This window comes from Ochotona curzoniae, unplaced genomic scaffold (genome assembly GCF_017591425.1).
Source record: "Ochotona curzoniae isolate NIBS_2020 unplaced genomic scaffold, NIBS_Ocur_1.0 contig_1, whole genome shotgun sequence".
NCBI lineage: Eukaryota > Metazoa > Chordata > Mammalia > Lagomorpha > Ochotonidae > Ochotona > Ochotona curzoniae.
The window spans coordinates 35,704,323-35,719,584 of record NW_024464918.1 but is presented as its reverse complement, the minus strand read 5'-3'; the positions used below and the strand labels follow the sequence as shown (position 1 = coordinate 35,719,584).

General features: G+C 40.5%; 1 protein-coding gene across 2 annotated transcripts in view; it reads right to left on the bottom strand.

The window, feature by feature from the left end:
- RAD50 (RAD50 double strand break repair protein) overlaps nt 1-15,262 on the bottom strand; it is a 54,399-nt gene that overhangs the window by 26,953 nt on the left and 12,184 nt on the right. For both annotated transcript variants that reach the window (XR_005882991.1, XM_040971496.1), the window contains exons 3-10: nt 14,843-14,994; nt 11,668-11,853; nt 11,156-11,360; nt 4,409-4,537; nt 3,995-4,160; nt 2,386-2,579; nt 1,810-2,016; nt 286-468 (exon numbers count right to left, since the gene is read on the bottom strand). Coding sequence is in view for 1 of the 2 variants with exons in the window: in XM_040971496.1 (XP_040827430.1) it covers nt 286-468; nt 1,810-2,016; nt 2,386-2,579; nt 3,995-4,160; nt 4,409-4,537; nt 11,156-11,360; nt 11,668-11,853; nt 14,843-14,994 (1,422 nt within the window). In the remaining variant the exon portion in view is untranslated. The remainder of the gene's footprint in view (nt 1-285; nt 469-1,809; nt 2,017-2,385; nt 2,580-3,994; nt 4,161-4,408; nt 4,538-11,155; nt 11,361-11,667; nt 11,854-14,842; nt 14,995-15,262) is intronic.

The following is a 15,262-nucleotide window of genomic DNA, read 5'->3' as shown; positions in this document are numbered from 1 at the left end:
GCAGAAAATACAAAATTTCTTAAAAGTCTTGCAGAAAGGTCTTTTAAGCCATAACAGAATAATAATATGCCTTTATTTAAAAGGTAACAGGAATGTATGTGTGTACTTCCCGGGTTTTTTTTTTTTGGTAACTAAAATAGGACGTTTAAAGTCTTGGGTAATAAGTTTACTTAGCATCTAAAGATAAAGCCACTAACAATTCAATATTCCATAGTCTGTCTATTATGAGCACAAGATAAACTACTTCCAAACCAAACAGTTTAATGAGAACAAGAAAACTCATACTTTGTCTTTATTCAGCATCTCCATCTGGGTACGTGTTGTCGTATGATGATTTAACTGCTCCATTTCCTGGTCCAGTTTACGCAGGTTCCTGTCTAGGTCTGTTTTCTCATTTTGAAGACTTATTACTTCTGTTTTTAGGGTTTCAACATTACTGTTTTTCTCAGCCTTGCTTAATTCACGTTCCTAGACAATAATTCAAACAAATGTGTAGGTTTATATGCAAGAATTAAAATCATAGCAAAATTTATTGGATATTAACTACTCTTCAGCACGGCCAAATATTACTGTTTGCCCAAAGAGAAACCCCATGAAGTTCTAAGTGTACTTCAGGAAAATGTATTAAAGTTACTTTCTGTTACAATGGTAGATAATTAGTAAATAAACCTAGAAGCATCAAATAGGAAGGAAGAGAGTTTGTGCAAAATTAGGAGAACTATATCTATACACAAATAGTGGCTTCTCAGGCAAAAAATTATTAGGTTTGTGCATAACTTCACTGTTATTACCTAGCAAGCACACACTATAAAAGCAGTGTGATGCGGTTCTTGTCCGATGTCTCCTCAAAGACAACACTATAACCCAATGCTAAACTGACAAAAATGTATGAGTTAGGGAGTAAAAACGTTTCCTTGAATTAGAGGACTTACTGTTCTTTAGGATGTATGCATAGGTGATGAAAATGTCAAGGAAGTGGAGCAAAGAATGGAATTTGGAAATTCTTGCGCAGAGATCAGCTAAGAAATTTTGTACTGAAGAAAAAAAGTTACTATGGTACAACTATGTATGTTATCTTTTGTTTGGAAATGTAACATGTATATAGTTTGCAACTTAAAAATAAGCATATTTTTTAAGCAATGTAATTCTTTTTTTTTCTTTAAGATTTATTTGGTTTTATTTGAAAGTCAGATTTACAGACAGAATGAGAGACAGAAATATCTTCAATCTGCCGGCTCACTCTACGTAGCCACAATAGTCACAGCAGAGCCCATCCAATGCCAGGAGCCAGGAGCTTCTCCCAGGTCTCCCATGTGGGCTGCAAGGTCCCAAGGCTTGGGGCTATCCGCTACAGCTTTCCCAGGCCACAAGCAGGGAGCTGAAAGGTACTTGGAACAGTGAGGACATGGAACGGCACCCATATCCTGTTGCATGCGAGGCAAGGATTTTACCCACTAGGCTACCATGCTGGGCTCTATATAATTGGTTCTTAACCACATTTTTTTGTTTTTGTAAAAACTACATTCTTATTTAGTTTTGGACATTCATTTCTACACACATTCTCAGATATTTTGATTTAGAAAGTCAAGTTTTAACTTCTAAGCACACAAGTGACTCAATTTTCAACCCATCCAGTTTCCAATGAGTCACATCATTAAGATATTGAGATGAATTTGTTTTACATTACACCAACAGTCACAGCTGACAGTATATTAAAAGCTATAATACAAAATTAGCAACAAATAAAATATTTCAGAACGCAAAATTTTAAAGGTCTTACATCTTAAAATTATTACTCAAATATCTTACGGCTTTTTTGAGCTCCTGTTCCAGTTCAAGAATCCTGTCTGAAGATCCTTCCAACTGCTGTAATTCAAACTTCACATTCTTCAGTTCACTCTGCTTCTTATTTAGGATTTCTGATTTTAGCTCAATTATTCTTCCCAATCCAGTTTTTTTATCTCTTATCTCATCTATTTGTTTCTGTTTCAGAGTCTCTTTTTCTGCAAAGTCATTCTAAATACATAGTGAAGAAGGAGTGTTAATTTTTTCACTAAAAATACAGGCTTCTTTTAAAAATAAAACATACACTGAAAAACTCAGGACAGTATTCTTAAAAATGTAAAAACAATCATGATCAGTATTGTGAGAAAACTTTTCTTTTTACAACGTTAGAAAAATCCTAAGACCAAATAAGAAATGTAGATCTACCTTTTCTATCTTTATAAAACCATAAAGATTTACTTCCATAAAAGTTAACCCTACCTTGTAGCGGTGTCCTAATACTAAGAAAATATGTCAAAATAAAGTTCACCCAACAATTATAACAATTCATATGCAGATCTGACAGAACCAAAAGAAAACACTGTATTTTCATGTATTTACCATCAGCTGGTTGGCAGTCTCTGTCTCCTTTTCTTGTCTCTCTCTCACAAGTTTGTGAAAACTTTTAATTTGTCTTTCGTTGAAGGGTCCACGTTCAAAGCCATCCAATTCCAGCTGTGCTGCCAAGGACTGAATTAATGAGTCTCTAGCTCGGATCTGTTCCTGATGGCGATCTGCCTGTAGCTGAAGACGACCTACAAACACATACCAACCTACTAAGTCTCTAAATCAGATTCTGTAAGACTTGAAATCACCACAGACTAAAATGCTGTTTTAAAAAGTACAGTGTGTACCACATAATTTAAAAAAAAAAATGTAAAATAAAAAGGTACAGCGTGATATCTTGTATATATTGCTCAGTTGCCCCAAAAACATTCTGCAAAAATTCCAATATAATGTTACAAATAGGATACTTACACCAATAAAACACATCAGTATGACTGAAATTTCTTCAATTTTACTTGTGTCCATTTGTGCTGTGTGAATTAAGTTCTATATAATCTTATTATCTGTGCAGATTCATAGATCCACAGTGACAGTAAAGATATGAAATTGTTCAGAGAGAATCCTCTTGGGGAAGGGTGGAGTAGTGGTGACCATCTCATAGAGAAAAACCTGGAGCTAACATCCAGCTGCAGCCCTGACTCCAACCTCCTCCTCCTGCGGTTCCTGGGGGCAGCATTGATAGCTCAAGTGACTGATGCCTGCCACCCATGTGGGAACTAGGTGCCCCTGGAGTGAGCTCACGCCTTCCACGCTAGCCCAGTTCTAGCCACTGTGGGCCTTTGGGGAATGAACCTGTGGAGAGGGGATCAATTTTGTCTCTTTGCCTCACAATTTTTTTTTCAAAGAAAAAAAAAAGACACATGATGGGGATTTGGCACAATGGCCAAGACAACCATGCAATGGAACTGGGGTTGTGGCCTAGTAAAGCTTCCACCTTCAGCACTGGCATCCCATATGGGTGCTTGTTCAAGTCTGGCTCTTTCACTTTCAGCCTAGCTCTCTGCTTATGGCCTGAGAAAGCAGTAGAGGAGCGCCCAAAGCCCTGGGGTCCTGCACCTACATGGAAGATAAGAAAAAAGCTCTTGGATACTGGCTTCAGACAGGCTCCATTCCAGCCTCTGTGGCCATTTGGGGAATAAACCAGCAGATAGATTTCCTTCTCTGTAACTCTTTTAACTAAAAAGTAAATAAATTTTAAAAACAACAACAAAAAAAGATATCCATGTATCAAATCAGAGGACCTGGGTTCAAATCCTGGATCCTTTCCCATTCCCAGTTAGTGCAAACCCTAAGAAGAAGGTGGTAACTCACAGTAGACTGAAATTTAGCTCCTGGCTCCTGACTCTGGCCTGGTCTGGCCCTGGCTGCTTTAGGCATTCGGGAGCAGACAGACATTTGGAGAGTTCGCTCTGCCTCTGTCTCTGTTATTCCTCACAATCACTACTCCACCATTTCTAAAATTTTAATACAAATTAAAGCATACTATATTCAACATTTTTAAACTGGTGCTTTTTCACTCAGTGTAATTCTCTAGAGACTCTCCGATCATGCAGAAAACATGTAACACTATAGGAAAATAAACCAAGCAAACATTTTTTCCTACCCTGTTCAACAAGGAGTTCTGATTTTTCTTGATTGAGAAGTCTAGACTCTTTATTTAATTTCTCTAGTTCACGCTGACAATCTACTAATTTCCTTTCTTTTTCTCTAACTGTTCTCTGGTGATTGTGATACAAGTCATTTAGCTGGTCATCAGTCCCTTGAAAAACCTGCATGAAACCAAACAAAAAGCTTTAATGTATAAACATAAGAGTATAATTTTCAGGATCAAATATTCAATTGAGGCTTATAATCAACTTATACACTATACACAATTTATGTAACACATTCATAAAAGTTGCAAAAATATTAAGATTTGTAGTTTTTTTTTTTCTCAAAATGTAGGTGGCAAGACTGACTAAAATGAGGTTCATCACAATATCTCAAAAATTTGGAACAGAATTCTGCTATCACAAACCTTTTCCATTTTCTGTTCCAGTTCACTGTTATCCTTCTGCATTTGCTTCTTTCGGCTCTCCAAGGCTTTAATTTCATTGTCAAGTCTCATTATTTTGGAGAGATTGTTTTCAATTTCTTTCAGACGGTTCTGAAAATAAAGAAGCATTCTACATAAATGAAACCTACTTTCATTCATACCGCTGATGAAGAGAAGACAGACGTGTCCAGGCAAAGCATTTAGGGAAAGTGATCTCATTTACTGCTACAATAACACTGTTAATGGGGCACAGAAAAACTGATGAGCGATATTAGCGAAATTGTTGAGTCCTCTCAACAGACAAGCAATTAAATTCCATCTCTAATAAGAGTCATTCATTCATCCACAGTTACAGCTACCATATGAAAGTAATCCTAGTGTTGGCAGAGTGGTGTGATGGTGTAAGCTGTCACTAACACCACCATTAACCTATACTGGAGTGCCAACCAAGTCCCAGCTGCTTTGCTTCCAATCTTGCCAACATACCTGGGAAGGCAGTACATTATGGGCCAATACAAAAACAGAGGAGATCAGGAACAAACTCCTGGTTCCTGGCTATGGCTTGGCCCACACACATGTTATAACCATTTGGGGATGAACCAGCAACAGGGAGATCTCTTGCTTTCTCTGTCACAATGCATTTAAAATAAATTTCTCCCCAAGAGGCCACTGAACTTATCTGGACAATAGGACACGGAACTTTATGCTAGGCATGTGTTTGCAAGCAATGAATCTCAACTGAACTTGATCTATGGTTATGCAACAAGGTGGAGGAATCCACCATGGGGGGAGGGGTGTGGGAGGGGTGGGGGGAATCCCCAGCGCCTATGGAGCTGTACTACATAATACAATGTAAGCAACAATAATAATAATAATAATAAAAAAAAAAAATTTCTAAAAATCTTTTTAAAAAGTTAATCTCAGGGCCAATACTGCACACTGAGCCTCTACCTGAGGTGGTGGCATCCCATATGGGCATTGAGTCCCAGTTGCTCCACCTCCAATCCAAGTCCCTGCTAATTAAGAAAGTAGTAGAGGGTGGCCCAAGTGCTTGGGCCCCTGTACCCATATGGGAGACCTAGAAGTTGTTCCTGGCTTTGGAACAGCCCAGCTCCAGCTTTTCAGCCATTTAGAGGGTGAACTAGTAGATGTAAGATTTTTCTGTTTCTCCTCTCTCTGTAACTGTCTTTCAAATAAAAATAAATTTTCTTTAAAAAGTTGATCTCTAAAAGTGCATTTCACTATTTTTTATTTATTTATTTGGAAGACAAAAATAGAAAGAGCTCTACCAACTCCTGGCTCACTCACAGGGCAAAGCTAAAAGCAAGAGGTGGGAACTCAACCTAGGTCTCCCACGCAGTTATCAGGAACCCAGCTCCTGAGCCATCCTGTGGCGGCCCCAGCATGCACATCAGCAGGAAGCTGGAATCAGGAATGAAGCTGGGACTCAAACCCAAGAACTTGCATGATGCAGGCCTCCCAATCAGCCATCTTAACCACTAAGCCAAGCAAAAACTCATCTCTCACTATTTTTTAAGAAATCAGAATTACGGGCCCGGCACGGTGGCATAGTGGTTAAGTCCTCACCTTGCACGCCCGGGATCCCATATGGGCGCCGGTTCTAATCCCGGCAGCCCCGCTTCCCTTCCAGCTCCCTGCCTGTGGCCCGGGAAATCAGTTGAGGACTGCCCAAAGCTTTGGGACCCTGCACCCGCGTGGGAGACCCAGAAGAGGCTCCTGGCTTCGGACCGGCATAGCATCGGCCGTTGTGCTCACTTGGGGAGTGAATCATCGGATGGAAGATCTTCCTCTCTGTCTCTCCTCTCTGTATATCTACCTTTCCAATAAAAAAATAATAATAAAAATAAATCTTTATAAAAAAAACATGCATTTGGGGGAACTGGCACAATGACTCAATTACCTAATCCTCTAAATGCAAGCACTGGCACCCCATGGGTGCCAGTTCCTTTCCAGCTGCTCCACTTCCTATCCATCTCCCTGCTCATGCTCTGGAAAAGCAGTAGAGGACGGCCCATAGCCTTGGGACCTTGCAACCACATGGAAGATCTGACAGAAGCTTGTGGCTTCTGGCTTTGGACTGCTGCAACCATTGTGGCCACTGGGAAAGTGAATCACTGGATGGAAGATCTTCTCTGTCTCTCCTCCTCTCTCTCTATATATATATATCTGACTTTGCAATAAAAATAAATAAATCTTAAAAATGAAAAAGATTGTAAACTTTACCACAAAAGATATTCAGATGGTATATAAGTTATATGAAGACATTCAAGGTTAACAGTCACTGGGAAAAGCGTAAATTAAAACCAACCAACCAACAGCCCCCCTCCTCCCCCAAAAAACACATTTCAATGAGATAATAACCCATCCTATGATGATGGCTATATGAACATGAGTGACAACAGTAAAGCCAGTTGTGGACACAGAGCAGCTGCTCTCCTGCACACTGCTGGTATTAACACAAAACAATACAGCAGCCTCATTCCTAAGGGGTTCCCCCAGATACATGAACTCATACATACAAAGACAATACACAAAAGCTTTTCACAGGTATATCTATAAGGGTCAAATACTGAAAAAAATTACCATCCACCAATCAGAATGGATGAGCAAAATTAATATATCCATACAATCTGATATTCCTCAGTAATAAAACAGAATGAACTATTTACATAGGAATAAACAAATATAGAGCATTTTGCTAAGGAAGGAATCTTGGTACACAAATCCTTATACTGTATAATTCCATTTAAATATCATACAGAAGGGTCAGAGGTGTCAGGGACTGAAGCAGAAGGGGAGACAAACAGAGAGGCAGTCTCTGAGAAAATGTATACCAGTATGTAGTAGGTGGCTTCCAGGGAAAGGGTACATTCATGCCGTTTGTGGAAAACAAAAACGGTGTCTTCGAGAAATATCTTTTGGGCACAGAAGAACAGAGAATAGAACTGATCCTCAAAAATGTGGAATAATGATTCTCAGCCAGGATATTTCACAATCTTCTCAGCTTCAATCCATCCATGCTTACACTGCCAGAAGGTGATTCAGCACCAAGTCATCTAGGCTTGGGGCTTCCGTAAATCTAGCTGTCCATCACAGTTGATCATTTCTTCTTTGACAACTGTGTTTTGGCCCTGTCCCCAAGGTGCACAACTTACTAGGACAAACTATACCAGACTGCTTGAAAGCACTAGTGCTACATAACATGACAAGTGCTACATAACATAACATACCAGGCACTTTAGAACCAAAAGATCTGTGTGGGAAAGGAAACAAACCAACCTATCACGCAATTCTTTAAAGAAGCAAAAGACAACAGGCCTAAGGGAGTCAAAACGACAAGATGCAATGGATGAAAGGACAAAACCTACCCAGAGAGTTCCTATGAGTGGAGGCAATCTGCACAAACAGCTGAGTATGCACTGCCTCTCAGGCAAGACAAAACAGGCTTCTCTGGACAGCAGCTGGGAATGTCACTGGGCCTAAATGTTGTGTTTTATGAAGGAAGGAATCTTTGACACAATAGCTAGGAAAGTACTTTGGAAATCACTCAATAAAATTCACTGAACCATTTGCTATTCGCCAGGCACTGAGGCAGGCCCTAAAAATACAGAGAATGAGACTAAATCCATAGTGAGTTGGTCACAAGCAAACCCCAAAAGCCAACACCTGTGCCTTTGATACAGCCTCTGGTTAGACTACCAGCACCACTCAATAAATACTGGACTTCATTACTCGGCTCCACTTTGATCTTAGTTTCCATGAAACTCCCTATTTCAGATTTCCTTGATAATATTCAAAGACAGCTTGCAACTTAACAGCTTCTCTAAGATTACTCACTTTGGATCAAAAAAGCAACATCCTACATTCAACCTATAAAATCCTCTTGGCTGGATTGGCTCAGCTCCAGCCACTGTGGCCACTTGGGATGTGAACCAGCAGACAGAAGATCTTTGTCTCTCCTTCTCTCTGTAAATCTGCCTTTCCAATAAAAATAAATCTTTAAAAATAAATTCCTCTCTAGCCACCTCAGACAGAAATTCTCCTCCTTCCTCTTCCAACTGCCCTTTATCTCTTGGACTTTTTTTTTTCTTATCACAGTGCTTGTCATCTCTCCAACAAGGCACTTTCTAGAAAATAAAAATTTGTTCTAGGGCCCAGCGCGGTGGCGCAAGTGGTTAAAGGTCCTTGCCTTGCACGCCCGGGATCCCATATGGGCGCCGGTTCTAATCCCGGCAGCCCCGTTTCCCATCCAGCTCCCTGCCTGTGGCCTGGGAAAGCAGTCGAGGACAGCCCAAAGCTTTGGGAACCTGCACCCGCGTGGGAGACCCGGATGAGGCTCCTGGCTTCGGATCGGCATAGTATCGGTCCGTTGCACTCACTTGGGGAGTGAATCATCGGACGGAAGATCTTCCTCTCTGTCTCTCCTCTCTGTATATCCGCCTTTCCAATGAAAAAATAATAAAAAAATAAATCTTTAAAAAAAAAAATGTGTTCTATTATCTGGGTAATTATAGTGCATATACACAGTTATCAGGACAATGTACTCTGAAATACAATTTATTCTCTTGTGGTCTAAGCCACTCTGATCCAATTCTTCTCCTTTTATACTGATTTACTTAACTTAGCTCTCATATATTCTTGCTCTAATAAATCAGTATATGTGAGTACATTCATGTAAACACAAAAACATTTACACATACAAGGATACAGTATATATGCTATATTTAAAAAAGTGGTGGTCAAGCACTTTTGCCCAGAGGTTAAAATGCTAACACCCCAAGTGGAATGCCTGGGTTTGATTTCCGGGTTCAATTCTTCCCTTCGGCTCCTGTGTCCTGCTCATTCCAGCTTCCAGCTAGTGCACACTCTGAAAGGCAATGATGCCTCATGTAATTGGTTCTTGTCACCTACACTGGGAACCTGAACTGAGTTCCTACTCCTAGCATTAGCCTGGCGCAGTTCAGCACCAACTGTTGCAGGCATTTTGGAAGTAAATCAGTGGACAGAGGCTCTCTCTGCAAGATTTCTTGCCAATTAAGAAAGAGAAACCTGAGCCTGGCACGGTAACCTAGTGGCCAAAGTCCTCACCTTGCACACACTGGGATCCCATATGGGCGCCGGGTTCTAATCTTGGCTGCCCCGCTTCCCATCCAGCTCCCTGTCTGTGGCCTGGGAAAGCAGCAGAGGACGGCCCAAAGCCTTGGGACCCTGAACCCACATGGGAGACCCGGAAGAACCTCCTGGCCCCTGGCTTTGGATGGGTTCAGCTTTGGCCATTGCAGCTGCTTGGGGAGTGAAACAGTGGACAGAAGATCTTCCTCTCTTTCTTCCTCTCCATATATCTAACTTTCCAATAAAAATAAAATAAATCTTAAAAAAAAAAAGAAAGAAAAGAAAATCAGTAGCATATGCTCTGGAGATAAGAGATGAAGAGCAGAAAGGTTCTTTTACTTTTTATTTAATATCCTGTAACTTTTTCATTGCAAACACTACTTTTAAGAGAAAAATTTAATATACATAAAATACTTTATCAATTTCTTCCCTTTCTTTGAAGACCAGCTTCGTCCTGACTAAAGCCTCTGTGATACATCTCTAAGACCACTATCATGAGCCCGGTAGCGTGGCCTAGTGGTTCAAGTCCTCGCCTTGAACCCGCTGGGATCCCATATGGACACAGGTTCTAATCCCAGCAGCTCCACTTCCCATCCAGCTCCCTGCTTGTGGCCTGGGAAAGCAGTTGAGGACGGCCCAAAGCTTTGGGACCCTGCACCCGCGTAGGACACCCGGAAGAGGTTCCTGGTTCCTGGCTTCGGAGATCGGCTCAGTTCCAGCTGTTGTGGCAACTTGGGGAGTGAATTATTGGACAGAAGAACTTCCTCTCCGTCTCTCCTCCTCTCTGTATATCTGACTTTGTAATAAAAATAAATCTTAAAAAAAAAAAAAAGACCACTATCATGAAGAAAAAATTACATACTTTACAATTCAAAAACCTATACCAATACTGACAGGTAATTTAAAAAATTAAATACGTTAATGTTCCCATTTTTCAAATATCTTCTTCCTGAACTTAGAAAATAGTTTGTTCTTTTAAAATATGTATCTTTATTTAAAAGGCAAAGTTTACACAGAGAGGCTGGGGGAGAGGGAGGGAAAGACGGAGCCCTTCCATCCTCTAGTTCATTCCCCAAATGGCGGCTGCAGCAGGAACTGTAAAGGAAATGGAGCAGCCCACACCGGAGTACATGAGCTGGACTCTCAGTGTGGACTCCCAATTCCAGGTTCTTGCAAACGTTCCCATGCCCCCCAAGAGGCGGTGGCGATGACTCAAGCAACTGAGCTCCTGCCACTCATGGGGCTGACCACTGTGGCAGGCACTTGGGGAGTGAATCAGCGGATGGGACTGTATCCTCATTATTTGTTTCTCAAATAATTAATTAAAAGGGAATAAAATGTTTAAAAGGAGAATATTACCATGTTAAAATATGTAAGACTTTCTCCTTAGTACTGAAGAGATCAACTATTATACTTCAAAGTAACCACCGTTAATAATAATGCAGTGTAACACTTCAAAATGACTATTCTCATCACATGGTATGGGAGGTTACACATCTACTGATCTTATTAGCCGTTCCACAACATATGCTTCTATCAAACATTCGGTATGCCATACAGACATACAATTATAATTTATCAATTAAAAATAATTACCTTCAGTGGTTCCAGTTCATTCTCATAGGATTTGACAATTTCCTTTGAAGATGTCAGCTGGGCTTCCTTAGTAGTAATCTGATCACGGATTTCACAGGCTTTTTCCTTATTTTGCTTCAGGTATTTTAGTTCAGTTTGACATTCTTTCACTTTCTGACCTTGTGTCTGACGAACCTGACGAAGCGTTTCTAAGGCTTTAATGTACCTTTGGAAATATGACACAAAAATATATAGAATTTCTAGCGAACTTGGTTACAAGTATATATTAATACAGTCGAATGGTACACAGTCATTAAGATTACATTTACCAAAACTTCTTAGCAACTTTGCAAACATGTATGACATAATGATTAAACGAAAACCGTCAATCAGTAAGAAAACAGAGGAAATACACCCAATGGCTGCTTCTAAGGTAAACATAACTGATGATCTTTCTGATGGAAAAAACATTCAAACTAGAACCATGACGTACTAAAACTTCTGAACTATAAAGTTTACTAAAGGATACAAACCTTGTTGCAGAAAAAATCTCATCGAACTTTTGCTTGAGAGCCTTTCCTTCACTTAAGGGCCAATTAGAGTCTTCTTGATGACAGAAAATGACATTGTTTAACACAGACTTGGAAACGCCCAGAGAACTTATCATTTCTCGATCAATCTCTGCACACTTAGAGCTCAGACTGACCTTCTCACCATGCCTAGACAAAATGAAAACCAAGAAAACAGGCAGACAAATCTTCAGTTACCTTTTTCTTTTTAAATTCCTAATTTTAAAAAAACATTATTATCTCTAATTGGAAAGTCAGATTTACAGGAAGAAGGAGAGACAGAAAGATCTTCTGTCCACAGATTCACCCCCTAAATGGCCACAACAGCTGGAGCTGAGCCAATGCAAAGCCAGGAGCCAGGAGCCAGGAACAGAGCCCAAGGATCAGGCCCATCTTCTACTGCTTTCCCAAGCCATAAGCAGGGAGTTAGATGGAAAATACAGCAACTGAGACACAAACAGATTTCCATATGGGATCCCAGAGCATTCAGGGCAAGGATTTAGCTACTAAATCACGCTGGACCCTTCAGTTTTCTTTTCTATCATTTCATCAATCCTTCATAATGTTCTACTTTGATGTAACTCCAACTATCCTTTACTACAATAATTTACTCATACTAAAGCAGCTCATATGTAAGAAGGTGCGCACAATAAGAGTAGAAGGAAAAGATGCCACAATTTTTTAAACACATATTTTGAAGTTTAAATACAATAAAATATTTACAGATAATGCAGGGGAAAATAAACTTTCTTCCTCCAAGGTTAAAAAAAAAATTAGGGTCCAATGCCATGGCTCAAGCAGCTAAATCCTGCACCTTGCAAGTGCCAGGATCCCATATGGTTCATGTCCTGGCTGCTCTACTTCCCATCCAGCTCCCTGTTGGTGGCCTAAGTGAGCAGTGGATGGCCCAAAGCCTTGGGACCCTGCACTTGTGTGGGAGACCTGGAAGAAGCTCCTGGCTCCTGGCTTTGGAGGTGTTTTATGGATAATCAAGAGGCCGGGGAGTTTAGTTTTGAACACATTGATTCTACGGTGTCTTTGAAATAACCAGTAGAAAACGACAAAGAAAGTTGGGTGGATGGGCCTGGATATAGAGGTCTGGTTTATCAGAATTAAATTTATGACTCAACTATGAGCACAAGGTAACTTAAGCAATGAAAATCAATAAGATTACCTCAGAAGAATACATAAAGCATATTCAGAAGAAACAAGACTGAGCCTACAGAATTCCAACTTCTACCAGTGGAGTGAATGAAGTAGGATGTGACTACTTTGACAAAGGGGGCCAACAATGCTATGTCATGGAAGAATTCGTTAACTACTATCAACTTAGCTGTGGTACCTAGAACAGTGACTCTAATGATGTCCACATTCTACTTCCTGGAATCTGTAAATGTCAGGCTACATGGAAAGGGAGAATCAAAATTAGAGAAAACTCAGATTGCTCACCATCTCACTTCAAAATAAGAGATGACATCCAGGAGTACTTGTACAGGATCAATATAATCACAGACTTATATGTGACAGAGGGAGGCAGGAGAAGAAATCAGTCACTCAGCACGTAAAGAAACCTGCTTGGGGCTAGAGCCATGGTGTGGTAGGCTAAGCCTCTACGTGTATCGCCAGCATCATCTATAGAAGCCGGTTCGAGTCCCAGCTGCTCCACTTCTGATCCCGCTCACTGCTAATGGACTAGGAAAGCAGCAGAGGATGTCCCAAGTCTTAGGGCCCCTGCACTCAGGTGGAGATCCAGAAGAAGCCCCAGGTTTCAGACTGTCCCACCTCTGGCCATAGCAGCCATTTGGGGACTGAACCAGTAGACAGAGACCTATCTCTCCTCTGTAAGTCTTCCAAATAAAGCAAATCTTAAACAGAAAAAGAAAAGGGCATCCTGATACTCATGGTTAACTTTTTAGATGGAGGAACAAGGCCATAGGTCAAGAAAGACGAGTGGCTGCTAAAAGACAGAAAGAGCCAGGAAGCAGAAGGTGTCTAAGCCTCCCAGAGAACACAGCCACTCGGCGCTCTGCATGGGCCCAGCAGGACCCAATCCAGGCTGCCAGACTACATAACTGCAAAATAATGCTTAGCTGCAGGCCACAACCTTGGCAGCTTCCACAACATACTATACCAAGAAATGGAATTACTACATATTAAGCACTTTATACACATTAATTCAATCTTTACACCAGTTCTCCAAGATACATCCAGAAATAACAAAGTCCTGTTTTATAAACCAAACACTCTGGCTCACTGGTAGACCTACTTCGTAGAGGGGCATCATTATCCCAATCATCACAGTTATTAATGACCTTCGCTGCAGCTGCTTCCAGAGGAAGAGATACAGAAATGCAGACATGGAACAACTGCTTCTGCAAAGTGGCTATACAGGGGATTAGGGGAAATGGCAGTTACTGCAATGTAAAGAAATCTGGAGATATGAGAGGGACCCAAGGGTGTTCAAAGCCACTGAAAACAACTTCAGAAGCCGGTAGCCCAAATAGAACCTTTTGCATATAATGTTAAGCAGTAATGATTAATTAATCATAATAAATGAAAGAAAGGTAAGGAGTTAATTTGCTCAACAAGGTTAATGGGATCCAAGGAAAACTAATTCTCAAGGCCAAAGCCACTTTCAGAAGACCATACTTGGGCTCTAACAAAACAATAATGATGGAGCTGGCACAATGGCTCAATTTGCTAATGCTCTACCTGCAAGCACCTACATTCCACATGGGTGCCAGTTTGTGTCCAGGCTGTTCCACTTCCCATCCAGCTCCTGGTAAATCAGTAGAGGATGGCCCAAAGCCGTGGGACCCTGCACCCATGTGGGAGACCTGGAAGAGGCTCCTGGCTTCGGACTGACTCAGCTCTGGGTATTGCAGCTACTTGGGGAGTGAACCAGAGGATGTAAGATCTTTCTTCCTCCCCATTTCTCTGTAAAAGCTGCCTTTCAAATAAAATAAATAAATCTTAAGGAAAACAAACAAAAAACCTGTTCTAAAGCAACATAATTTACTTAAAAAATAATAATTTGCTTTCCCTACAATAAATTTAAAAGCAATAAGAAAATCTGTGGCATCACAGATCTAAAAGAAGGACTAACAGAGGAAAAACTACTCAAGTGTAATACACCTACCTGATTCTGGTAATAACTCCTTCCAGGGTTTTAAACTCCGTCTTCTTGCTCTTCTGAGAACACACCATGGATCTCTGCACAGCAACAAGCTCTCCGTTGACATCCCGAAACTGCAGGCGGATTTGGGCTCTCACATCTGTTTCTTGAGCAACCTTTGAGGATAAACAGAAAACAACTACACTACCTTAATAACAACAAGAATTATGGTTCCAAAGGAAAAAGCATGAACAATCTTACTCATCCAAAAGAAGGCAATAAAACAAAACAATTACATTTAAAACCAGTAACAGTTTTGCTTAATATTCAAAATATGGGAGGAAAGTAGAGTTACTAAAATAATATATTTTCTACTTCTTTCCTCAACATCATTAAACCAAGTACATAGATTTTTTTCCAATAAATTAAGTACCATTTTCTTTA